The sequence below is a fragment of the Ochotona princeps genome, chromosome 15 (genome assembly GCF_030435755.1).
Source record: "Ochotona princeps isolate mOchPri1 chromosome 15, mOchPri1.hap1, whole genome shotgun sequence".
Taxonomy (NCBI): domain Eukaryota; kingdom Metazoa; phylum Chordata; class Mammalia; order Lagomorpha; family Ochotonidae; genus Ochotona; species Ochotona princeps.
The window spans coordinates 47886866-47914006 of NC_080846.1; the positions used below are offsets into that span (position 1 = coordinate 47886866).

General features: G+C 44.8%; 1 protein-coding gene across 1 annotated transcript in view; it reads left to right on the plus strand.

The window, feature by feature from the left end:
- Positions 1 to 126: 126 nt before the first annotated feature.
- The window catches only part of APAF1 (apoptotic peptidase activating factor 1), a 79582-nt gene continuing 52567 nt past the window's right edge, over positions 127 to 27141 (plus strand). Inside the window, exons 1-13 of the mRNA XM_058673030.1 lie at positions 127 to 411; positions 4398 to 4576; positions 4675 to 4864; positions 5492 to 5689; positions 13561 to 13744; positions 16616 to 16728; positions 16885 to 17016; positions 18884 to 19122; positions 19493 to 19660; positions 20874 to 21005; positions 22150 to 22263; positions 23000 to 23184; positions 26383 to 26509. Coding sequence (XP_058529013.1) covers positions 4439 to 4576; positions 4675 to 4864; positions 5492 to 5689; positions 13561 to 13744; positions 16616 to 16728; positions 16885 to 17016; positions 18884 to 19122; positions 19493 to 19660; positions 20874 to 21005; positions 22150 to 22263; positions 23000 to 23184; positions 26383 to 26509 — 1920 coding nt within the window. The 5' untranslated portion in view covers positions 127 to 411; positions 4398 to 4438. The remainder of the gene's footprint in view (positions 412 to 4397; positions 4577 to 4674; positions 4865 to 5491; positions 5690 to 13560; positions 13745 to 16615; positions 16729 to 16884; positions 17017 to 18883; positions 19123 to 19492; positions 19661 to 20873; positions 21006 to 22149; positions 22264 to 22999; positions 23185 to 26382; positions 26510 to 27141) is intronic.

Consider the following 27141-nt stretch of genomic DNA (forward strand, 5'->3'; position numbering starts at 1 on the left):
GAATTCCTTATCCTCGGGCAGAAAGAAGCGCCGAGGGAGCCGGAGGGGAGGCGGCTGGGCTGCGAGGGCCCGGAGGAGCCGTGGCGGCGGCGCGGGGGGCGCGAGGGGCGCCGTGTGGGTGCAGCTGCCGCGGGAGGCCGGAGCCGCGGCCCGAGTGTCCCCTCCTCCCTTTGTGTCCAGGGGCGGGGTTCCCCGGAAGGGGACCCTGCAGGCTGTGGGGGGCGGGGGCCGGAGTCTGGCTTCCCTGTACCTGGAGGTGGGAAGGCCCAGGTGAGGCACCTGTGGGGCTCGGAGGCGCCTGGGGGGCGCTGGGCACTTGCAGGGGCTGCGCCCTTGGCTGTGCGCCCCTCTTGGGTAGCCCCCATTGCCACTGTCTCCACCCGCCAGTAAGACCTCGGATCCAAGGCTTGGGTAAGTTAACCTGCTCAGCGTTCCCCTCGAGCCAGGTGTGTTGGAGGGAACAGGGAATGTTTGATGAGCCTCTATGTTTTGTAGCAGGAAGAGAAACTATCTAAGGAGGAAGTAGTGAACGGTTTTCCTGTGTTTATGTCAGTGGAGAGTTCTGGCTTTCTATTTCGATGTGTTTACACCAAACGGAACACCTCGAAATTTGTTCAGAATATTTCAGTAGGTGCAAGTTTACAATCTGTATGTTGAGTAGCGCTAAGCAGAATGGGGAATGAGTGTCAGCAACCCAAAGAGCACCTGTTTATTATTACATTGCTTAGACCCTAACCTAAAAAAAACGGCGTTTTTGTGAAGTCCACTGTCACAGCTGTGAGTACAGGACCGTTGTATGTTGAAGAAAACAAAAACAATATTAACATTTTGAAAATGCAATAGCCTTAATTTTTATCATAACTTTTATTAATTCAGTTTCATACTGGTCCTGGATGTTTTGTGAACCTGCTCAAGCAAAGGAAAATACATAGTACTTCCTTAGTTTTACAAGTGCTTACAGTTGATGACCCTCCCCCCCTTTTAAAATATTATCTATTTGAAAGAGTTACAGAGGGAGGGAGGGTTGAAAGAGAGAAACATCTATCCTCTGTCAGCTGGTTCGCTCCCCAAGTGGTTGCAACGAGCTGAGCTGATCTGAAGCCAGGAGCCAGGAGCTTCTTCCAGGTCTCCCACGCGGATGCAGAGTCCCAAGGCCTTGGGCCGTCCTCAACTGCCTCCCCAGGCCACAAGCAGGTAACTGGATGGGAAGTGGTGCTGCTGGGGTTAGAAATGGTGCCTATATGGGATCCCGGCGTGTTCAGGGCTGGGCCACCGCGCTGGGCTCTTAAAGCTGATTTTTTATCTGAAAGGCAGAATTACAGAGAATGAAGCAGACACAGAGGTTCTTTCCCCAAATGGCCACCGTGGCCACACTGGGCTTGTCCGAGGCTGGCAGTCAGGAGCTTCTTTCAGGGCTCTCATGTGGGTGCAGACTCAAGCCCAGGCCACGAGCAGGGAGCTGGACTGGAAGTGGAACAGCCAGGTCTTGAACTGGCACTCCTTTGGGTGCCAGTGCCATAGGCTTGCTAAGTAACAGAGTCTGCCCTATCTGCTAATGTTTTATTTATTTACAAAGGTTTACTTTTTTTTTTTTTTTTTTTTGGGAAAGTCACATATATAGAGAGGAGCCTAAGCAGAGAGGAAGATCTTCTGTCCGTTGCTCCTCCCTAAGCAGCTTGAATGGCTGGCGTTGAGCCAATTCGAAGCCAGGAGCCAGGAGCCTCTTCTAGGTCTCCCATGCGGGTGCAGGGTCCCAAAGCTTTGGGCTGTCCTCAGCTGTTTTCCCAGGCCACAAGCAGGAGCTGGATGGGAAGCAGGGCTGCCAGGATTTGAACCAACACCCATATGGGATCTTGGTGCGGGCAAGGTGAGGACTTTAGCCTCTAGGCTACTGGGCTGGGCCCTATTTTTTTAAGTTTTTTTTTTTTTTTTTTTTTTTTTCTAATCAGAAAGGCAAATTTACAGAGAAGGAAAGACAAAGATCTTCCATCCTCTGGTTTACTCCCCAGTGGCCATAATGGCCGGAGCTGAGCCAATTCGAAGCCAGGAACCAGGGGCCTCTTCTGGGTCTCCCACACGGGTGCAGGTTCCCTAGGCTTTGGGGCATCCTCCAGTGCTTTCCCAGGTCACAAGCAGGAAGCTGGATGGGAAGTAGAGCAGCTGGGATACGAACCGGTGCCCATATGGCACCAGGCACTTGAAGGGGGAGCTTTAACTAATTGAGCCTTTGTGCTGAGCCCTGTTAATGTTTTGAAAGCCTAGAAGCATTCGGAATTGGGTTGTATGCTCATGGAAAAATTTGTGTACTATTTGGCATAAAGTAATTAAAAACCTGATTTTTTTTTCCTGATGTGTTCTTAATTCAAGAAACCCACTTAGAATTAATACTCAGTTACCAACAAAGCTTTGTTCAGTTTTATGTTGGATGAGGAAAATAAATAGCAAATTTAAAACATTAGGACTTCAATATGATGATTTTCAAAATTTTAATGTGCACATCATGATGATGATGTATTTGGAAATGTAGGAACATGCAGAGAGAGGTTGCTTGCCCATCCTGTGGCTTACTTCTGAAGTGCTTGCAATACTTGGGGTGGGGCCAGGCTGAAGCCAGGAAACCTGTCTGGGGTCTCCACATGGTGGGCAGGGACCCCAAGCCCTCAAGCCTTCACCTGCCGCCTCCTAGACTGCACATTAGCTGGAAGCTGATTCAGGAGCCGAGCTGGGATCCACATGGCCTGACTTGGAATATGTATTTTTCCCAAGAGGCATCCTAGCTGCTCTACCAAATGCCTGCCACTATTTTATGTAATGGTAATTTATGGTAGGAAGTTTTTCGACTAATTTTATTTTTGATAATATTTACATAGTTGAAGGTTAGGGGAACGTTGGTGAGACCATTGTTTCCAAATTTTCTTCTTCCTGTATCTGGGGGAAGGGGAGAGATAAGGGGAGAAGCCACGCCCAGCCTCCCAATAACCTTAGTACCCAGAGATGGGGAACAGCCACCTGATGTCATCCCAGGGTACCCGGTGTGTAGCATGCTGCGAGGATTTTGCTCAAGTGGTTTTGATAGTTCTGAAATGTTGTCAGTCTCCCAGATCCAAGGATGAGGAGATCCTTCCTGGGTCACATCTGATGTGACCCAGATCTGACTTGCTTCAGCTTGTCAGTAGGGAGTCTGGCTCAGTTTGTCACCCACTTTAGCCTATGCACCCAGTGGTAGTTGCAATTGCTGGGTCTGTTCTGTCTCCAGCCCTGCCTCTTATATAAAGTCCTGGTTTTTGCCCTCTCCAGGTGGTTCTGTGGCTTAGTCTGACAGGATTTGCCCCCGGTCCCAGCACCTGCCAGGTGATGCTGTGGCAAAGCCTAGCCAGCCTGCCTGCCTGGTTCGCTCCTAGTCCTCATGCTCACCAGTGGGGGCAGTGGTCCCGCAAAGGGCCCCCCCTTCAGCCCTGCTGCAGGCTCACACCCACCCCCCTGAGGTTTCACATGTGCTGGTGGGTGCTGTCTTCCAGGATGTACGTCTCAGAAAGCTGGGTCAAAAATGACAGGACTCAAACCCACACCCTTTGATATGGGGTATGTGCCTCCCAAGGGCTGTCTTAGCTGCTGTGCCAAACACCTGCCCCAACCTAGTTACTTCTAATGCATAGTTGGATGATGGACATTTAGATTGTGTTCATGTTTCTTTTTTATTTTTTAAGCTTTATTTGCTTTTATTGAAAGTCAGATTTACAGAGAGGAGAGACAGAAAGAGAGACAGAGAGAGAGATATCTTCCATCCACTGGTTCACTCCCCAAGTGGCCTCAACAGCCAGACCTGAGCCAATTCGAAGTCAGTAGGCAGGAGGTTCTTTCTGGTCTTCCATGCTGGTACAGGATCCCAAGGCTTTGAGCTGTCATCAACTGCTTTCCCAGGTCACAAGCAGGGAGCTGGATGGGAAGTGGAGTAGTCCGGATATGAACCGGTGCTTATATAGAATCCCAATGCATGCAAGGCGAGGATTTTAGCTACTAGGCTACCATGCTGGTCTCGTATGTTCATGTTTCTAATCAGCTGAGCACATTCTCTTAGAGTCTTTTTGTGAATATTTTAGAGACATATGTGGATATATACTTGAGGCATATTTTTACAAGTGGAGTTTCTGAGTTACAAAGAATTCTTATTTTAAACATTTCTGTATTTCACTGCCTTCTGGAAAAGTTGCATCCATTTTGTTTCTGTCCCTAAGTAGTGTACAAGACTCCTTGTTTTTTTTCACACTTTTCATAACATTAGCTTTTACCATTTATAGGAATTTTAAAAAAAGTTTATTTTTCTTGATGACCAGTGATATTACATTGTTTTTCAAATATATTTTGGCTTAATGATTATTTTAATGTTTTTCCTGCAGCTCATGATTGACAGTTCAGAGAGAGAAAAAGTTGAGGGAGGATGGATGCAAAAGCTCGAAACTGTTTATTACAACACAGAGAAGCTCTGGCCAAGGACATCAAGACATCCTGCATCATGGATCACATGATTAGCGATGGCGTTTTAACACTGTTGGAGGAGGAAAAAGTGAAAAATGAGGTAAAGCTCTCTGCGGGTCAGAGCTTGTGCTGGTCTCCACTAACAGGTTGTAAGCATTTTGCTTATTTTACACTAAACTCTTTTTTTGTTTTTTTCAGCTCACTCAGCGTCAACGAGCAGCTATGCTAATTCAAATTATACTTAAAAAAGATAATAATTCCTATATATCATTCTACAATGCTCTACTTTGTGAAGGGTATAAAGATCTTGCTGCCCTTCTCTGCAGTGGTATTCCTGCTGTCACTTCTTCCAGTAGCAAAGATATAGCTGGTGGAATGACTTCCTATGGTTCGTATCCGTGATGTCTTCTGTCACATTGCTGTCAGGAAGGCTAGCATGGCTGCAGGTTTGTCTTACTGTCACCTGCTGAAGAGAGTGTGATTAGTTCTCTGGAAAATGCATACAAAAAATATAGTGATGCTTTCAAATTAAATATTTGTATATGTGTTACTTCTTCCTTTTTTTTTTGCCTGTGGAAATTATTTTTGTTGACATCATATTTGTGCTGTTAGAGAAAATAGAACCATATGTAGGTCTGTAACAAGTTATTTTCCAATTTTACGTGCTCTTAGGAAAGCACGGTTTTAAAACTCTGTTAACTTGAAGGGAATGCATAACCACTGTCCCCCTACGCTGCTTTCAGTAGAAGCGGGCGGTGCAGGGCCTCAGGGAGCAGGCGGGTGAGCGAGGGCACGGGCAGATGGAGACTTAGGCTGCCTGTTGTCATTTCAAAGGATGTGCACTTGCATTTGTTTTCCGTATTCTGAGGAATCAGGAAGATGAAGTTGACATGTTAACCATGTTACTTCTCTGTCAGTTCCGAGGCCACGGCTCGGCCTGGCTCTCTATGGCTTTTGTCGCATGAGATGAGTAATCATTTCAAAGTTATTCATTTGTGCGTGTTCTGTATTTCAGTAAGGACAGTGCTGCGTGAAGGTGGGGTACCCCAGAGGCCGGTTGTCTTTGTTACAAGGAAGAAGCTGGTGAATGCAATTCAGCAGAAGCTGTTCAAGTTGAATGGTGAACCGGGCTGGGTCACCATATATGGAATGGCAGGATGTGGCAAGTCTGTATTAGCTGCGGAAGCTGTTCGAGATCATTCTCTCTTAGAAGGTAGGTTTTGATCAAGATGTGTGTTGCCTCCTGAGGAGCAATGATTAGGCATTTTTAAAAAAAGATTTACTTATTTTTAATTGGAAAGTCAGATAGGAAGAGAGACAGATCTTCTGTCCAGTGATTCACTCCCCCAGCGGCCGCAACAGCTGGAGCTGAGCCAATAAAGCCAGGAGCTAGGAGCTTCTTCTGGGTCTCCCATATGGGTGCAGAGTCCCAAGGCTTTGGACCATCCTGGACTGTTCTCCCAGGCCACGGGCAGGGAGCTGGATGGGAAGCAGGGCTGCCTGGACACAAACTGGCGCCCATTTGGGACCCTGGTGTGTTCAAAGCGAGAACATTAGCTGCTAAGCTGCCGCGCCAGACTCATTGTTATTAGACATTTTGTTTGCTTTCTGTTGCTGGCTGTAATAGTTTTCCCTAAATTTGATTGCTTAAAGTAACATGTGTTTATTTTCTTAAGAGTTCTGGAGGTTCTTATTAGGCTAACATGGGGTGTCAGCTGGCTGAGTTCTAGCAGCTGTAGGGAGGATTCCCCTTGCATTTCTGAGTTTCTGGACTCCTGATCTTTTTCTCCATATTCAGAGCTGACAGTGTAGCATCTTGAGATGTTTATCTCTCACCCTCTCTGATCTTTGCTTCTGTCTCACATCTCCTTTTATTTTTCTTTTGTTAATTTTATTTGAAAGGCAGAGGTACGGAGAGAAGGTCACACAGGGTGAGTTCTTACATTGCTTGTCTGCAGGACTGGACGTGGAGCAGCTGGGATCCGAACCCAGTGCTTACTATGCCACGGCGCTGACCCTTCTTTTCTTTTCTTTTCTTTTCTTTTCTTTTCTTTTCTTTTCTTTTCTTTTCTTTTCTTTCCTTCCTTTCTTTCTTTTCTTTCTTTTCTTTCTTTCTTTCTTTCTTATTTATTTATTTATTTATTTATTTATTTATTTATTTATTTATTTATTCATTCACAAGCCAGAGTTACAAATAGAGCAGGTGAAACACTGAGAGAAAGAGAGAGAAAGGGACAGAGAATCTTCTGTACATCAGCTCATTCCTCAATTGCCTTACAACAGCCAAGGCTGGGCCAGGCTGAAGCTTCTTCCAGATCTGCCACATGGGTGTGGTGGCCCAAGTACTTAGGCCAGCCTCCACTGCTTCCCCGGGCCTCCTAGCAGGAAGCAGAAAAGGAAGTGAAACAGCTGGGACTTGAACCACCACCCATATGGGATGCTGGGGTCTTAGGCAGAGACTTAGTCTGCTGGGCACCATGCTGGCTGCATAACCATTGGGTTTTGCAGAAAGGCTTAAAAACCTGTTCTTTTAATTTTAAAAAATTTTTGAAGATTTCTTTCTTTTTATTTGAAAGAGATACAAATAGAAGGAGAGACAGAGAGAGATCTTTCATCCACTGAATCACTCCCCAAATGGCCAAGAGCTTCTTCTGAGTTTCCCTGTGAGTACAGGGGCCCAAGGACTTGAGCCATCCTCTGCTGCTTTTCCAGTTTGTATACAGGGAGCTGGATCAGAAGTGGAGCAGCCAGGACTAGAACCGGTGACCATACAGGAAGCGAGTGTTGCAGGTGGAAGGTTAATGAGCTAAGCCACTGTTCAGTCCTTAAAACCTGTTCTTTTAAAGCTAAAGAAAAAAAAAAGCTAGCTATTGTAAGGATTAGAAACTTGAATAAAATTCTGGTTTCTGGGGCTGCCATTTTGGCAAAGCTTGTAAAGTGTGTGCTGGTGAGTTCCAGCTACTCTGCATCTAATTCAGCTCCCTGCTAATAGCTTCCTGGGAAAGGCAGTGGGAGATGGTCCAGGTATTTAGGCCCCAACACCCCTGTGGGAGACCCCGAAGCAGCTCCTGCTTTGGATTGCCACATCCCTGGCTGTTACCGGCACCTGGAGAGCAAACCAGAAGATGAAAGCTCTCTCTCTGTACCTCTGATTTTCAGAGTAAGAAACAAAGTCTTAAAAATATTATGGTTCTTATAGAAAGTTTATTTTAAGGTGGTGATTGGTTTAAGACAATAAGTGAAGTTAACTAGGCATGTGTTTTAAGTTTTTTGAACGGCCAACTTTTTTTTTCTTCTGGGGAAATTATAAAGACTTGCCATCTGTAAGCCATGTGCAATGCTATGTTAACATGCTGAGTTTTAAAAATATATAGGCTGTTTACTTGTTTCTGTCCATCCCAAGATTTTCTTGATGTTATTAGATGATTTATTGTTATCAGAATAAGCATTAAATGAAGGTAGGATGGGGTTAATTTTCTCTAGAAAAGACAGTTTTTCTCTGAATCAGTTTACTCGAGTGAATTGTAAGCCTCATTTAAGGTTAAATTGCTCCCTCTTGTGTCCAGCAAAAATGTTTGATGTTGAGATTCTTTCTGAAATGCAGAAAGAATAATTCAGTATTTAAGCTAATGCCATACTGTGACGGTAAGAGATTTGCAGGTGAGTTGGTTGTTTAGTTTCTTTCTTTTTCTTTTTTTTTTTTTTTTAATATTTATTTGAAAGGCAGAGAGACTCAAAGAGCTGGAGCTTCTATCTGCTGGATTGCTCTCTAAATTCACTTAATGGCTGGCTCGGCTGGGAGCAAAGGCGGGAGCCGACAGTGTAGCTGTGCCCCTGGGTAACAGGAACCCAGTCATGTCAGCCATCATTCCTGTCGCCCAGCGGCTGCCTTGTCAGGAAGTGGACTCAGAAGGCTGAAGTGGGCACCAAGCCCATTCTGATGGGAGACATGGATAAAGATTGATTTATTTGAAAGGCATAGTTAAAGAGGAGACAAGTGTTCCATTCCCTAGGTCACTCCGTAAATGGCCACAGCGAGCTGGTCCGGTCTAGAGCCAGTCTAGCAGGGGCTCACTGCTTGGGACGTTATCCCTGCTTTCTAGGCACATTAGCAGGGAGCTGCCGTGACTCAACCAGCGTCCGTAAGGGATGCTAGTGTCACAGGAGGCAGCTTTATTCACTGTGCCACAACGCTAGCCCCACAAGTGAGTATCTTTATTTATTTATTTTAATTTTAAAATTTGTTTATTTTTATTGGAAGGGCAGATTTATAGAGAGACAGAAAGATCTCACATCCACTGGTTTACTCTCCAAATGCCAGCCAGAGTTCCGCTGATCTGAAGGCAGTAGCTAGAAGCCAGTAGCCAGAATCTTCTTCCAGGTCTCCCACGTGGGTGCAGGGCCCCAAGGCTTTGGGCCATCATCCACTGTCTTCTCAGTCTATAAGCAGGGAGCTGGATGGGAAGTGGAGCAGCCAGGATATGAACTGTCGCCCATATGGGATCCTGGAATTTACAAGGCAGGGAATTAGCCAGTTGAGTCATTATGCTGAGCCCTAGATGTATTTTAATTGGTGTTTTAGCCACTAGATTGAATACCTGACCTTTTCTCTTTTTTTTTTTTGAACATTTATTTTTTATTGGAAAGTCAGATATACAGAGAGGAGGACGTTTTGTCCGCTCATTCACTCCCCAAGTGGCTGTCATGGCGGGAGCTGTGCTGATCCGAAGCCAGGAGCCAGGAGCTTCTTCCAGGTGTCCTATGTGGGTGCAGGGTCCCAAGGCTTTGGGCCAGACTATACTGCTTTCCAGGTCACAAGCAGGGAGCTGGATGGGGAGCAGGGCCAGAGGGATTAGAACCAGCACCCATATGGGATCCCAGCGCTTGCAGGGCAAGGATTTTAGCCACCAGGCTACAAACCCGGGCCCTTCCCCTGCTTTCTGCCATACCCTCTTGATTCCCTTCTCTGTATTATCAACCTGTTTGTTAATACAAGAACATTCCCCTTCTTGTTTTGTCTCTAGCAGAGAAGTTTAATGAGGATCCGGCCATCATCATCGGACGGAAGATCTTGCTCTCTGTCTCTCCTCCTCTGTGTATATCTGGCTGTAATAAAATGAATAAAATCTTTAAAAAAAAAAAGATCCACCTATTTTTATTGCAAAGTCAGATATATAGAGACGGGGGAGACACAGGGAGAATTATCCTCCATCCGATGATTCACTCCCCAAGTGAGCCCAATGGCTGGTGCTGTGCTGATCCGAAGCCGGGAACCTTAAACCTCTTCCGAGCCTCCCACGCAGGTGCAGGGTCCCAGTGCTCTGGGCTGTCCTCCACTGCTTTCCTAGGCCACAAGCAGGGAGCTGAATGGAAAGCAGGGCCACCAGGATTAGAACCGGCGCCCATATGGGATCCCTTGGCGTTCAAGGCGAGGACTTTAGCTGCTAGGCCACGCCGCCGGACCCAACACATTTATTTTTGTATATATATTTTTTTCTTGCACTTGACTACAGAGTAGAAATTTTCATGGCCCAACTCTGTTATGATTTAATGCTTCTGTTCACTGTATTCAGCACATGCGAATTCCTCTTTTAGGTACATGTACAGATACATAAATATACAGGACATTCTTCAAAAAGCTCATAGAAAATGGATTTAAAGGAATGCACGGGCCTGGAGTGATGGCTCAGTGGCTGAATCCTTGTTTTGCATGTGCTTGGATTGCATATGGGTGCTGGTTTGTGTCTTTGCAGCCCCGCTTCTCATCCAGCTCCCTGCTTGTGGCATGGAAAAGCAGTGGAAGACCACCCAAGGCCTTGGGATCTTGCACTTGCATGGGAGACCTGGAAAATGCTCCTGGCTCCTGGCTTTGGATAGGCTCAGCTCCCTCCGGCCATGATGACTATATTGGGAGTGAACCTGTGGACAGAGGATCTTTCTCTCTGCATCTCCTTCTCTGTAAAATCTGCCTTTGTAATAAAAATAAAATAAAATCTTAAAAAAAATAGTGCAGGAGCAGATCTTTAGCTTTGCAGGTACAGATGCCAGTTACAAGTCGAGTGCTCTGGATCAACAGGCTAGCATGCGAATCCTCAAGCGCCGGCATCCCACATGGGTGCCAGTTTGTTTCCTGGCTGTTCCATTTCCCATTTAGGTCCCTGTTTATGGCCTGGGAAAGCAGCGGAGGATGGCCCAAGTCGTTGGGCCCTTGTGGTCACAAGGAAGCTCCTGGTTCCTGCCTTTGCATTGGCTCAACTCTGACCTTTGTGGTATTTGGAGAGTGAGCCAACGATGGAAGATCTTTTGCTCTCATCTCTGCTTGTTTCTGTAAATCTGTCTTTTGAATTGAATATGAATAAAATATTAAAAAGAAAAGATGCCGGTTAAGATACTCACATCCCATATTGCCTGGGTGAAGTACCCTCTAATGTAGACCCTGGGAGGCAGTGGTTGATAGTTTAAGTAACTGGGATCCTGGATTGAATTCCCACCCCCAAACTTACTTCTTGCAATTTCAGATGTTTTTGGGGTGAACTAGAGCATTCTTTCTACCTTCATCTTCTTTTCTGTCTCAACTAAGAATGTGTATTTTTCTTGAATTTTTTGAAATTTGTACATATCTGGAGATAATTAATTCTAAAGACTTAAGTTTGACTTCTGTAATTGAATACACATTTCTAGATGTGTTATGATTTGTTAACTATATTTAAAATTTTTATTGTCTTTTTTTTAAGCTTTTTTTTTTTTTTTTTTTTTACTTGAAAGGTAGAGTTTCAGAGAGAATGAGAGACACACAGAGGATGGGAGAGATGAAAGTGTAATCTTTCATCTACTAGCTCATGCCCCAAATGGCTACAATGGCCAGAACTGAGCCAGTCTAAGCCAGGAGCTTCTTCTAGGTCTCCCATGTGGGTACAGGAGCCCAAACACTGGAGCCATCTTCTACTGCTTTCCCAGGCTGTTAGTAGGGAGCTGGATGAGAAGTGGAGCAGGCAGGACTCAAACTGGCACCCATATGGAATGTAAGTACTGCAAGTGGAAACTTAGACTACTTTGCTGTGACAAATCTTTTTACAAAAGATTTATTTCTGGGCCTGGTGCTGTGGCTCAATTAGCCAGTTCTCCCCTTGCAAGTGCAGGCATCCCAAGTGGGCCCCGGTTCATGTCCCGCCTGCTACACTTCCCATTTAGCTCCTGCTGATGGCCTGGGAAAGCAATGCAGGATGGCCCAAGGCCTTGGGACCCTGCACCCATGTGGGAGACCTAAAGGAAGCTCTTGGCTTTGTATTGGCTCAACTCTAGTAATTGTGGCCATTTAGGGAGTGAACCAGCAGATGGAAGACCTTTCTCTCTGAACCTCCCTCTCCATAAAGCTGTTTCTCTGTATAATCTGCCTTACCAATGCAAATAAGTTTATAAAAAGTTAGTTTGTTCGTTGGAGAGGCAGAGTGACAAGAGTCCTTCCATCCTGGTCTCCTGGTGTTGCAGGAGTGCAGGTACTTGGGCTATTTTCTGCTGCCTTCCCAGTTACATTAGTAGGAGGGGAGATCATAAGCAGAGCAGCCATGGGCCCAGTGCTCTACCATAGTGGCTGAGGTCCTCGCCTTGCATGCGTCAGGATCCCATATGGACACCAGTTCATGTCCTGGCTGCCCTGCTTCCTATCCAGCTCCCTGCTTGCGGGTTGGGGAAGCAGTTGAGGACAGCTCAGAGCCTTGGGAGCTTGTACCCATGTGGGAGACCTGGAAGACGCCCCTGGCTCCTGGCTTTGGATTGGTTCAGCTCCAGCTGTTGCAGCTGCTTGGGGAGTGAACTTTCTCTCTGTATCCCCTCTGTAAATCTGCCTTTCCAATATTAAAAAAAAATATATGCTGTGGCTTTTCAGCCTTTTTTGGCTTTCACAGATGTTTTCCTTCTCAGTGTCCCACTCGTCGACAGCCTAGTCTGTGCTCTTTCCAAAGCTTGACTTGGCATTTTTTTTTCCTGTTTAATACAGGGATGAAATCTATCATTGATTCCTTTTAGGTTTCGCTTGAAAATTGCTCACTGGTGTGTCTTTTCTGGAGCATTCTTTTTCTTTGAAACAGATGAGGTCTAGATTTATTCTCTGAATTTTTAAAAAATACAGTTCTCAGAATTTGTCCCATGTATTTAGAGGAATTCCATAAGGATGTTCTCCTTTTTGTTTATCCTTGTGTCTGTTGCAGTTTTTGGTCTTTGTGTTGGGAAGTGTGAAATTTTTGTTTTTCTAATGATCCCCTCTAATTTTTCTGTCGAGTGAAGTTGAGAGTTTTGTAGTGTAGCTTCAGACTTTGAATCAGCATCACTGTCATTCAGGGCAGGAAGTAACACTCCACTTCATGTCTTTTCGTCAGGCAGAAAACAGTTGTTTGGTAGCTGTGAACACTCTGTCAACATTCTCAAAGTGCTAATAATCCTGTCTGTTAAACTCTTTTACAGTTAGCATAGTATTCATATGTCTTTTGTCATTGATCTCTTACAAGAACTCTGGAATAGGTGGTATAGTGGTCTTATGCCAGTATAATGAAAACAGCAGTCCTGATCGTTTTTGTTGAAGATTTGTTGAAGATTGAATAACTAGTAAGCAGTAGAGCTGGACTTAAATCTGCGTAGGATTTTAAATGAGTGAGTCATTTGGGGCATCATTGTTCTCAACCAGAGGTATTTTGCCCTCGTTGTTTGGAGTCATTTTTGGTTGTCAGTATCGGGAAGAGGGAAGATGCCTGGCCGCTGTTAAACATTCTGTAACGCACAGTGAAGTCCTTCACAGTGAAGAGTTATCCAGTCTGAAATGTCAGAAGTGCTGAGGTTAATGGTCCTGTGCAGGGATCGCTGATGACACAGGACAAAGATTATGAAATTTTGTTTCGTAAGGCTTTTCTGCTAAGCAGCTTCTTTCTTCACACCTTTACTTGCTCCTAGATTCAGGCCTTACAGCTCAACAGTAGCATCCAAAAAAATGTGCACCCTGAATCCAGAGAAGGTGAAGGTGAGTTAAGCAGTGAAGCCACTAAGATGAGGACTGTTGTTTAAAACCTTGTTTATTGTTCTTTCCTTCGCTAGACTGTTTCCCAGGAGGAGTGCATTGGGTTTCAGTTGGGCAGCAGGATAAATCTCAGCTTCTAATGAAGCTACAGAATCTTTGCACGCGATTGGATCAGGGCGACAGTTTGTTCCAGAGGCTTCCACTTAACATTGAAGAGGCTAAAGACCGTCTCCGCTTTCTGATGCTGCACAAACACCCAAGGTACTGATGGTCCAATTTAGTTGATGTGTGAAGCCTCAGCGAGACTTTGTGCTAATACGTTAAGAACATCATGTCCTTTTCCTGCTGTTGGGTAGAGGGATTGTTAAGAGGTGTTGCCCTCCCATTCTTTCTTGTGTATTAGGAAAAAATGCTCAGGGGCCAGCTCCATGGGATAGTAGGTTAAAGCCTCCACCTTTGGTACCTGCATCCCAAATGGGCCCTGGTTCAAGTCCCAGCTGTTCCATTTACTACCAGCTCCCTGCTTATGCCCTGGAAAAGCAAATGTTGACTCAAGTCCTTGGGCCCCTGCACTCATGTGGGAGACCCAAAAGCAGCTCGTGGCTCCAGCCCAACTTTGACTGTTGAGGCCATTTGGGGAGTGAACCAGTGAATGGAAGATTTCTGTTTTTCTCTCCATGCCCCTCATTCTCTCTGTACCTCTGCCATTCAAATAAAAATAGATACATATCTTTATGCAGAGGGTTGTTGCTTGCCTTCTTTTTTTTTAAAAAAAATAATATTTATTTCAAAACCACAGAGAGAGAGGGACCAATAGGCACATATACAGAAATAAGTCTCATTTACTGGCTCACTCGTCACATGCACTCAACAGCCAGGACTGGGCCATGCCAGGAGCCAGAAGCTCGATCCAGGATTCCAGGTGGGCATCTGAGCGGCCCTGTGCTGCCTTCCAGGTGTGTGTTAGCAGGAAACTAGAGTGGAGGACAGACTGTGGCTTGAACCCAGGAGCTCCAGTATGGCTTGTGGATGTTCTTTAAAGCAGCCCAGGTGTTGTGCAAAATGCCTGTTGTTTTCTTTTCAAATTCTACCTACCACCATTCGTTTATTTTTTAATTAGTTATTTGTGCGGCAGCCAGAGCTCCCCTGTGCTGGCTCGCTCCCATCTGGGGCCATGGTCAGGAACTGAGAACTCAATCTATGTCTACATGTAGATGGAAAAACCCAGTTATTTAAGCCATCTCTGCTCCCTCCCAGGGTTTGCAATGGCAGAAAACGAGTTAGGGTGGGATTCAGGACAGGCTGGGCTGGGCCACAAAACTAGCCAGTTTATGGTAGGACTAGGACTGGGGGTTGTTCCAGGCTGGACTGGGTTACAGCACCCACCAGCATGAGCTGGAACTGGGGACAAGCCGGACTGGGCCGGGTTGCAGTACCTGCTGGAGAATGCCGAGGTGAGGCAGGCTGTGCTGGACGTGGCCGTAGCGGCCACCAGCACATGTAAGACCCTACAGGGTGGGTGAGCCCAGTAGGTGAGCGTGAGAGCTGGGACTTGGGACAGACCAGACTGAGCAGAGTTACAAAACCCATTGGCCTGCATGTGAGCTTCATTAGGGAGAAAGCCAAGCTGGGCTAGGTGAATATATCCACTGGTATATGCGTAGGCCAGAGTAAGTGTAGGCTGGTTGGGCTTTGCCACAGCAGTGACTGGTAAATGCTGGGACTGAGGGCAAGTCCTGTCAGGTTAGACTGTACTACACCTGGAGTTGGGAGTGGGCCTAGTAGGAAAACTGTGGAACTCGTCTGATGGGCTGCATCTCCCACTAGTGAGCATGGGAAACAGGGTTTGGGATAGGCCTGACTGGACAGGTGGTAACAACAGCCAGTGTATGTGTGGGTTGGATAGTGGGATCGGTCGGGTTGAGCTAGGTTGCAGCACTCAATGGTGAGAGCCAAATGGATTGTGGGTGGGATGGACTGGAACAGTTAGCTACATATATGGGTATGTACAGAAGCTGAGGCTGGGTGCAGGCCTGGTGGGCATTACTGAGGGTGCCTCTGAGCAGGCTGCAGTTCCTGCTGGTGTGCTTGAGGACTGAGTGTGTGGTGGGCAGGGGTAGGCAGCATCTATTGGTTTGCGTATGAGATGGGGGTCGGAGACTACAACCACCTGCGTGTGAAGGCTGATGCAGATGATGGACTGAACTGGGCCCCGCACTGGCTGACACACACAGGAGTCTGTCTGGGGCCACCTCAGGTGAGGTTTCTTTGGGGACCTCCTGACTTGACCTCCTAACTCCAACCATGGTGAAAATCCCAGGATCTGTGGCCTGACCATGGAGTGCTGCGTCAGAACTGGGCCTCCTTGGTTGCTGAAGCCTGTGCTGTGGACAGCAGGCCCAGATGCACATGAGGGACATGGCAGTTCATTGAGGCATGCAGAGGATGCCTAGTGTGAAGGCAGAAGATGGAGACAGAACAAATTGGACAGCTCTCCTAGCCAAGTTTTGACAGCAAGTTTCTAGGCAAGTGGAGACTCTAAGGTGGAGTATGTCAGCCAGTGGACCTTGGAAGGATTTCTTCAGTCTTGGAGCAACAAAATCAACAGCGTCTCAGAACTGTCAGAACCATTTAAGTAGTACTTTGGAACATGTTCCACATCGGGACCCTAGGATGATACTGGGTGGTCATCCTGAACGTGGGGTATTGACATGGCTGGGCTGCTGGGAGCGGCCGTCTCCCCTTCTCTCCTCCTTTCCTGCAGACATGGGAAGAGAAGAGGAGATTGGAGGCAGTTGTCTCATCCACTTTCCCCCATTCCTTGACCCTTGCCACCCTGTTCGGCGGTCCACATGCGCATGCATCCTTCCCAGATGTGTAAATATTATAAAAAATAAAACAAATTTCTTATAAAAATTTTAATAGGCTTTTAATATGGGCTGTGAGAAGTAAAAAAAAATTACATTTTTTTGCCCTTATTTGAGAAAGTATTACATGAAAAAGGAAAAATTATGGAGTAGCTGTCTATTCTTTTTAAACTGTCCAGTAAGTAGATTTTGAAAGACACTGGGGGAATTTTTTAGAAAAAAGTGAAGTGTCATTTTTGGTTCATTTTGCTTGCTTTTTGATTAGGTCTCTGTTGATCTTGGATGATGTTTGGGATCCTTGGGTGTTAAAAGCTTTTGACAATCAATGTCAGATTCTTCTTACAACCAGAGATAAGAGTGTTACAGATTCAGTGATGGGTAAGAACCATTGATTTACATTTTAGTACCTTAATACCTTAATAAAAAAAAAAGTTAATAACTTAGTCATTAAATTAATAAAAATGTTATTTGATTATATGTAAATATGTGACATATTAATTTTTTTTTACTATAACTAATGTGATTTTGTTGCAGGTCCTAAATATGTAGTTGCTGTGGAGAGTGGCCTAGGAACAGAAAAAGGACTTGAAATTTTATCCCTATTTGTTAATATGAAGAAAACAGATTTGCCAGAACAGGCTCATAGTATTATAAAAGAATGTAAAGGTATGGTTATTTTGTGATAAGAATATAAATCCCTGTTCTTTTTTGGAATGAAGCTAATCAACATGACAGTTTAGTGCCTGAACATCCAAAAGAACTTTTCTAGCATGCTTAGTCTTTTAAATTGTCTGATACTTGAAATGGATGCATTTATGATATTCATTTATTAAAGTAAAATTAATATATATTCATAGTATATCAGAGATGGTGAGAACAGTAAGCTCAATATGCAGCTTCTGTTACCAAATAATTAAAAGTCTGTTGAGAGATTTTCAGATTTGTTCGTTGGAATGTTATAAAAATGATATTGTAATTTAATTAGTAAAAACTAGGGCCTGGCATGGTAGCCTAGTGGCTGGAGTCCTCGCCTTGCACGTGCCAACATCCTGTGTAGGCACCTGTTTATATCCTGGCAGTCCCGCTCCCATCCAGCCCTCTTCTTGTGGCCTGAGAGAGCAGCCGAGGACGGCCCAAAGCCTTGGGACTCTGAACCCACGTGAGAGACCCAGAAGAAACTCCGGGCTCCTGGCTTCAGATAGGCTCAGCTCCAGCCATCGCGGCCACTTAGGGAGTGAGTCAGCGATGGAAGTTCTTCCTCTGTCTCTCCTCCGCTCTATGTATCTGACTTTCCAATAAAAACAAAAAATAAATCTTAAAAAAAAAGTAAAAACTAGTGTAATTTGTATTTTTATTAGGAATTTTCATACTGTACACATTTTCTTCTTAAATATTTACTTATTTTTATTTGAAAGGCAGATTTAGATAGAGAGAGACCTTCCATCTGCTGGTTCACTTTCCAAATGGCCATGATGGCCAGAGCTTGGCTGGTCTGAAGCCAGGAGCCGGGAGCTTCTTCTGGGTCTCTGACGTGGGTACAGGGGCTCAAGGACTTGGGACATTTCCAGGCCATTCGCAGGGAGCTGTAGCACAAGTAGAGCAGACAGGACTGGTGCTCATATGGGGTGCCAGCCCTCCACGTAGAGGCTTAGCTTGTTATGCCATGGCCTCTGTCCCCTGTGGTGCATTTTCATTTGGGTCTAAGAAGCGTAGAGGAGGGTGTCAGCATGTAGCCCTCTCCATTGCTGGGACCCTCCTATAGCCGCTCACGCCACGGGGGCAGGTGTCTGCCTCAAGGGAGTATCCCCAAAGGTCCACACTGGTGATTCCATTCATCTCTGAGTCAGGAAGGGAGTTGGGGGGGGGCAACGACATGTCCTACTTCAGTGCACTGCTCTGATTTTCATAGGACTGTTCTTTGTTTCTTTTGTTTTTAAAGATTTTTAATTATTTTTGTTGTAAATTCAGATATACACAGAGGAGGAGAGACAGAGAGGAGGAGCTTCTGTCTGCTGATTCACTCCCCAAGCGGCCACAATGGCCGGAGCTGCGCAGATGTGAAGTCGGGAGCTTGGAACCTCCTCTGGATCTCCCACATGGGTGCACGGTCACAGGGTTTGGGCCATCCTCCACTGCTTTCCCAGGCCACAAGCAGGGAGCTGGATGGGAAGTGGGGCTGCCAGGATTAGAACCGGTGCCCATTGGGATCCCTTGGCATGCAAGGTGAGGAATTGTAGCTGCTAGGCCACCATGCCGGGCCCCATAGGGCTGTTTCTTAAGAAGAAACTGATTTTTTTTTCATATTTTTTATTTATTTCAGGGTAGGAATGGGAGCAGGGGTGGGGGGGGGAAGTGGAAGGGACACATCTCATGTCATGGTGGCAGGATGGGGCTTCCAGGGCAGGGGAAGGGACAAGATGGAGGGGGACAGGGAACGGGATGGAGTCAGTAGGAGAGCGAAGAGGAGGAAGAAACTGATTTAGTGGTGATTTTGAACATAAAACAATATTAAAACTGTGACTTTTTTTTTTAGGTTCGCCTCTTGTAGTGTCTTTAATTGGTGCACTTTTACGTGATTTTCCCAACCGCTGGGAGTATTACCTCAGGCAGCTTCAGAATAAGCAGTTTAAGAGAATAAGGAAGTCTTCATCTTACGATTATGAAGCTCTCGATGAAGCCATGTCCATAAGTGTTGATGTGCTCAGAGAAGACATCAAGGATTATTACACAGATCTTTCCATCTTCCAGAAGGGTGTTAAGGTGCCTACAAAGGTAACAGATGGGCCAGCAGTCCTCACGGGTGTTCATGGCCTGTAACTTCTGAAATAGTGCTTATGACATCGTGGGGAGAGTATTGGAAGGAGGGAGCCCACGGACAGAGGTAGTGCGGGAAGGCGTTGGCGGCCACTCCTCGTCAAGGCTCTGTGTCTAACGTGTGAGTTACCTGTTTCTCAGCAATTTTAAAGAGACTGAAAGGCATCTGACTTCTTTTTCCTCTCTTGAGGAATCATCGAGTTTCTTAAGAAGTAGAGGCATTCTATTTTCAGTGCTTTAAGTTGGGGTGTGTGTGCGTGTGCACATCTCGTCTGCAGTCTTGGTCGTTACACTTCTACAGCACATTAAGTGCTTGATTCCTTTGCAGGTGTTATGTATTCTGTGGGACATGGAAACTGAAGAAGTGGAAGACATACTGCAGGAGTTTGTTAATAAATCTCTCTTATTTTGCGATCGGAATGGAAAGTCATTTTGTTATTATTTACATGATCTGCAAGTGGACTTTCTTACAGAGAAAAATCGTGGCCAGCTTCAGGTACTTATGTCACTGTATATTTTAAAAATGTGTATTTTTTATTTTGAAATGATTTTAGACTTACAGAAAAATTACGGAACAGTAGTGATTTCCATGCATCAACTTTTCATCTAACTTCTAATGCTGACGTATTGTATGTGCAACACAATGATCAAAGCCAGAAAAATATCATTGATATAATACTATTAACTAATCCATAGACTGTGAATATTTTGACATAATACTTATGTATTTGAAAGGCACAGTTATGGAGAGAGGGAGAGACAGAGAGATCTTCTATGTGCTGGTTTACTCCCCAAATGGCCGCTAAACGGCTGCTGGGCTGATTTGAAGCTAGGAGCCAGAAGTTTCTAGCAGGTATCCCATATATGTACAGAACCCCCAGGTTTGGGATCATCTTTTGCTGCTTTCTTAGGCCAGTAGCGGACACGTGGGCCGGAAGTGGAGCAACTGGGAATCGAACTGGTGACCATATGAGATGCTGGGGTCAAAGGCGATGGTGGCTTTACCTGGCTATGCCACAGCACTGGCCCCCGGCCTCAATACTTTTGAAGCATATTAGCCAGATGTTTTGCAGTGTCCTCTAATTTGGTTTTGTCTTCTGTGGTCTTCTGATAGGATTAATGTTTGACATGTTTTGGTAAGAATACCTAATATCAGGGAGCACTTGGTGTTGACAGGGCTAATCTTGTATCATCTTAATGTTGATGATTTACTTAAAGTGATATCTGTCAGGTTTATCCACTGTAAAGTTACTATTTTTCCTTTTTAAAAAAAGATCTTTTTTTTGTTAATTTAAAAGGCAGACTAAAGACAGAAGGAGAAAGGTAAAGATTTTGCATTTACTGGTTAACTCTCTAAAAGGTTGCAACAGCCGAAGCTGAGCTGATCCTTAGCTGGGATCCAGGAGCCTCTTCCAGATCTCCCACGTGGGTGCGGGGTCCCAGGCTGTGAGCCATCCTTGGCTGTTTTGCCAGGCCACAAGCAGGGAGCTGGATGGGAAGCGGGGCAGTCAGAATACGAACTGGCACCCTTTAGGGGGTGCTGGTGCCACAAGAGGGAGAATTAGCATATTGAGCCACGGTGTCAGTCCCTAGTTTTCCTTTTCTAATTAGTGGGTATCTTGTGAGGAGAGGCTGGAGTTAAAATGATTTTTTGTATTTTGCTTCAGAGTCTTGCTTGTGTTCTCTGAAATGTTTAATTTGGTTTTCAGGATCTGCATAAAAAGATGGTCACTCAGTTCCAGAGGTGTCGGCAGCCGTGCACTCTGTCCCCGGATCAGGAGGACTGCATGTACTGGTACAACTTTCTGGCCTACCACATGGCCAGTGCCAACATGCATAAAGTGAGGTGGCCTATGTAGATTTTTATGTCATCCTAAATTTTATCTCCTCGTTTTCCATGTATGTTGCATATATGTTCTGTTTTTTTTGCCTTAATTTATATTACTTTTGCTACACTAAAGCTTTTTGTTAATACTTTTTATTTTATTTGAAAGGTAGAGTGACAAGGAGAAGGAACAAGAGAGAGAGAGAGAGAGAGGGAGAGAGAGAGAGAGTTCTTGCATCTCTTTGATCACTCCCCACATGGCTGCATCAGCCAGTTCTGGGCCAGGCTGAAGGCAAAAGCGGGAACTCCTTCTGGGTCTTCCATGTGGGTGTCATAGGCCCAGCTGTTGGGCTGTCTTCTGTTGTTTTCCCAGTTGCATTAGCAGGGAACTGGATTGGAAGTAAAACGTGCGAGACTTGAACCCCAAACTCAGATATGTGATGAGACTGGAGAAGTACCTTTTGGTAGTTTAATTCACTGTGCTACAGTGTAAGCCCCTCAAGACTAGTTTTTTTTTTAAAGAGACTTATTTATTTATTTGGAGCTCAGAAAGGGAGGAAGTGAAAGATCTTCCATCTGCTGCTTTATTTCCCAAATGGCCACAGCAGCTAGGATTGAGGACTGATTCCAGTTAAGGCCAGGAGCCAGGAGCTTCGTCCTCCCCGACGTGGGTAACAGGGCCCTGAGTCAGTCCATCTTCTGCTGTTTTTCTTAAGCCATCAGCAGGGAGCTGGATCTCAAGCAGCTGGGACTTGAACTGCCACCTGTTTGGGTGCTAGCACATCAGGCTGCGGCTCTACGTGCTTTGCCATAATCCTAGCTGTATTTGACTTTTTAAGTAGTTAAATATGCAGTACTTTTTTTTTTTTTGTATTTTGCTTCAGAGTCTTGCTTACAAAGATTTCCTTCACTTCAGTGCTATAAAAAAATACTTAACTGTATTTTCTGGTTTGTCTTTGAGAGACTATGTTTTATGCATGAATCTTCAGTGCAACTGACATTGATTTGGTTGAAGTCAGGCCTGTTTTATATTTCTTTGTGTTATTTATGTGCTCTCTTTCTACATATTGGCCAAGTTCTCTCAGTAGTGTTATGATGATGATGTTGTACCTCAAATTCTTTGATTCATTAACAGTGCTACTGATCTTTTTTTTTTAAAGGAACTTTCTGCTTTAATGTTTTCTCTGAATTGGATCAAAGCAAAAACAGAACTTGTTGGCCCTGCTCATCTGATCCACGAATTTGTGGAATACAGGCATATATTGGATGAAAAGGTATATAGTAGTATGAAACACTAATCCTTAATGGACACCTCATGTTGACACTTAATTCTTTTTTTTTTTTTTTAAAGATTTATTTATTTTCATTGCAAAGTCAGATATACAAAGAGGAGGAGAGACAGAGAGGAAGATCTTCCATCCGATGGTTCAGTCCCCAAGTGACCGCAACGGCTGGTGCTGAGCCAACCCGAAGCCAGGAGCCAGGAGCTCTTTTGGGTTTCCCATGCAGGTGCAGCGTCCCAAGGCTTTGGGCCGTCCTCGACTGCTTTCCCAGGCCACAAGCAGGGAGCTGGATGGGAAATGGAGCTGCCGGGATGAGAACCGGCGCCCGTATGGGATCCCCGTGCATTCAAGGCAAGGATTTTAGCTGCTAGGCCACTGCGCTGGGCCTGACATTTAATTCTGTTTCATGTTCAGTTTTTCTAATTAGTTTGCCTCTTAGCCTATTGAGAATGTAAGTAGGATTGAGGTTTGAAAGTTGGGAGAGAGATTTTTTTTCAGTGACTTAAAAAACATTCTAAGAAAAAATATGTTCAGTAATGAGATTTCTGCCCCATCTTTAGAAGTCATAAGAGGATCTCTACATATTTGTTGTGATTTTATGGTTGACTAGTTTTAGTTCATGTAGACTATTTTATTTAAGCCTTTAAAGTGCCAAGATCACAGAAGCAGAAAAATGTCAGATCCTAGTTCTGGTTATGTTTCTAAAGAGCATTCTGTTTACTCATAGAACTGCGCAGTCTGTGAAAATTTTCAGGAGTTTTTATCTTTAAATGGACACCTTCTTGGACGACAACCATTTCCTAATATTATACAACTGGGTCTCTGTGAACCGGAAACTTCAGAAGTGTATCAGCAAGCCAAGCTGCAGGCCAAGCAGGAGGTCGATGATGGAATGCTCTACCTGGAGTGGATGTGAGTAGCTAAGGAGAGAAACCACAGGCAGTGGAGGGCAAACTATGTCATTATTTTTCAGGTCATGAGTAAGTACCCTCCAGGAAGATGAAACTATTTTGGAAAGAGCTAGATTTTTTTTTTTAAGAGCTAGAACTTTTAGTAAGCATTTGTATTTATTGAAAAGTTCCAGAGAAAAGAGTATAGGAGGAATGATTTTATTTTCAGAGTCCTAGTAGGCATTTTGAGAAGTCATCCTAAATATTAGTACCAAGCTCTTGATTTCCTATAATGTGGACTAATCGTGATGAACATGGGTTTTGGAGCTGTAGACCTAATGGTTTGGGGATTGATGTTTGGGTTTTGTTTGTTTGTTTGTTTTTAAAGAGATTATTATTTTTGTTGGAAAGGCAGATTTACAGAGAGAAGTAGAGACAGACAGAGAGAGCTTCATCTGCTGGTTCACTCCTCAAATGGCCGCAACGGCCAACCTGAGGCGATCTAAAGCCAGGAGCCAGAACTTCTTCCAGTCTCCTACGCGGGTTCAGGGTCCCAAGGCTTTGGGCTGTCCTCCACTACTTTCCTAGGCCACAAGCAGGGAGCTGGATGGGAAGCAGAGCAGACGAGATTAAAACTGGCGTCCATATGGGATCCCAGTGTGTTCAAGGCGAGGACTTTAGCCGCAAGGCCACCGCATGAGTCCCACAAATAAAATAAATCTCTAAAAAGATTTCTCACTAACCGTAACATCAATTTATTTATCTATAAATTGCTATTGAATACCAAATATTTAATATTGGATGCTGACAAAATGCTAAAAGCTATTCTTTCTTTTAAAGATTTATTTATTTTTGTTGTATTTTTTATCTATTTTAAAATTTTTGATAATTTTTACATATTTGATTAGAATGTAAAGGATTAAAGGCTAGAGGAAGTGGATGAGGCCAGTGTTTTCACATTCTCTTCTTTGCTTCCTGTGTCTGTGGGGAGTGGAGAGATAAGGTGAGAAGCCGCACCCAGCTTCCCAACCATCTCAGGTCCCTGATGTGGGACACGCTCCGAGGGTCTTGCTCAAGAGGTTTTGTTAGTTCCGTAGTTCTGTATTGCTGCCAACTTGCCACTCCAGTCACGATAAAATCTCTCTAGACTCCACTGACTGACATAGTCTACTTTAGAGTCTATATTTGCCCAGATACTCACTGCCAACTTTTTGCTGGGGCCGTTGGTCGAATTGTTCTGTCATATGTCTTCTGTTATGGTACCAGGTGTCCTCTGCAGGTCTGACCGTGGAACCTGCAATTTTCTCCATGGTTAGGGTTCTGAGTCTAGTGATTCATTTGGGGGGATTCCCAAAGAAACTTCATCTGAGGTGATCTCAGACATGGTTTCTTGTGTGTGCATGCCAATACAGGGTCTGGCACAGTCCATCGCCCAAATTGGCCTAAGCACACACTGTAAGTACAGTGGCCCTGTCCTGGGGTATCTCTCAGGATTAATTCCTCACCTACACATCCAGTGGCCTTATCCATGGATGTCTCTAGGCAGTGATTCCGTATCCTTAAGACCCCAGAGCTTGTTGCAGGGTGGCCAGCGGGCAAAGCCTGGCACCAGTTGGTGCTCTGGCTGTCCATAAGCCCAGGACTCTGACTCTCCCTCTGCCTAGCAGCGGTGGATGGGGAGCTAGGATCTCCAGCAGGAAGCCTGGCCCTGCATGGGTTCTCCCAGCCGCAGCCACGTGGCCGGGAGCGTAAGGTATCCACGCCGCTGCTCAGGCTTACCTGTGCTCTGCCCACCAAGATGGCGGCAGTGGGTGGATGTTTTATTTATTAGAAAGGCAGATTCACAGAGAGGAGAGACAGAGATCTTCTGATCGAGATTCATTCCCCAGGTGGCTACGACAGGGACTGAGCCTGATCCGAAGCCAGGAGCCAGGAGCTTCCTCTGGGTCTCCTGCGTGAGTGCAGGGTCCAAAGGCTTTGGGCTGTCCTCTGCTGCTTTCCCAGGCCAGAAGTAGGGAGCTGGAAGGGAAGTGGAGGAGGCAATATACTATCCAATGCCCATATGGGATCCTGGTGCATGCAAGGTGAGGACCCTAGGCTGCTGTTCCTAGCCTGCTAAATGCTGTTCTTAACAGGAACAACTAACGTTAACTGAATACTTTCTACAGACTAGGTGCTATTCAAAGACTATATGTAGATGTGTGCTTGTACCTACATACTGACTCCGGTAATACTGATAACAATGGTAATCTTTTTAAATTTTTTTAAAAATTAATTTTATTTTTGATGTAGTTTACATGGTTGATAAGAATGTATATCAATGAAGACCACTCATTAGTGTGGGAAGGGTTGAGGCATGCGGGGAGGTGGGTGGGGCAAATGTCTCCAATTTTCCTTTTTTTCCCTTTTATTTTGTAATAATGCTAGTCTTAGGCAAGACAAGTTGAGTTACTTTCCTGCAAAAGTACACAACTAGTAAAAGGGCTGAGGGGCTGGCAGTGTGGCATAGTAGGTTAAGCTTCTGCCCACAGTGGCAGCATTACATACTATGCTTCTGCCAGCTCTCTCCTAATGTGCCTTGGAAAAGCAGCAGAAGATGGTCCAATCCTTGGGCTCTTGCACCCTGGGGGACACTGGGAAGAAGCTCCTGGCTTGGAACCCACCTAGCTGTGACATAGTGGTCATCTTGGGAGTGAATCCGCAAATGGAAGACCTTTCTCTCTGTCTCCCCTTCTCTCTTTGTAAAAATCTCCTTTGATAAAAATAAGTAAATCTTTAAAAAAAAATAGTGGGCTTACCATCAGATTTTAGATAGGAAACAAATCTCATTTTGCTGTGCTTTTTTTCATTTTAAGAAATGGACATTTTTCAAAAGATACTTATACATGATGTTTTATCCATGCCTCATATATCAATGTATCAAATAAAAATAGAAAGTGACATGCATTTGATTAATAGATTTCTTCTAACTTAGTGACATTTGTGACGTATGACAGATTGCTTAATACAGAGTAGCATTTTTTGCAAAGTGATACTTTGTATCACTTTGTATGTTTCCTCTTTGGCTGATCTATGCTGTCATTTGCATACTAGTAATTTAAAGAATTTTATAGTGGTTTTGGGTATATGTGTGTTACAAGATATGGTTTGCTCTATTACTGAGAAGACAGTTGCTTTTACTCTAGCTTACTGGATTTGTTATTTTTTTCCTTGTATTCAGAAACAAAAAAGCCATCAAGAATCTCTCCCGCCTGGTTGTCCGCCCCCACACAGATGCTGTTTACTGTGCTTGCTTTTCTGAGGACGGTCAGAAAATAGCTTCCTGTGGAGCTGACAAAACCTTACAGGTAAACTTATCTCCTGAGGTAAGTGGAAAAGGGCGTGTACCAGTCCCACACGGAGTAGGATTTGTATAGAGTTTGGCATTTGGTTCAGGGTTGAAATAGCCACTTTCTACATTAATGCCCCTGGGTGGAAGTCCTGGCTCTGCTTCTGTCCGGCTTCTTGGTAATGAATACCCTGAGAAGCAACAGGCCTTGGCTCCAGTAGTTGGGCCCTTGCCCCGCTGGTGGGAGGCTCAAAATGGGGTTCAGCCTCCTGGATTTGTGCTAGTCCAGCTTTTTGGGATTTGGAGAAGAATCAACAGATAGAAGATCTCTCTCTCTTTCCCTGTGTGTGTGTGTGTGTGTGTGTGTTGCCCTGCCTTCAAAACAAGCAGTAAATGTTAGACGAGTATGTTTAACTCTAAAATTTAACAATATTACAATTAGAAATAGCAGAGAAATTAAAATCTCTTGAATGCTCTGAAATCTTTTTCCACAGATTTTAAAGATGTAGTTAAATGCCTTTGTGATTATGAATTTCCAGGTGACAAAGATGTGCTTTTACTCTGCCACTCAGCTATTATTCATTCGTCAGCTAAGAGAAATGAAGAATAAATTTTTAAGGCTTTATAATGCAAGAAATAGGGCTTTGATGA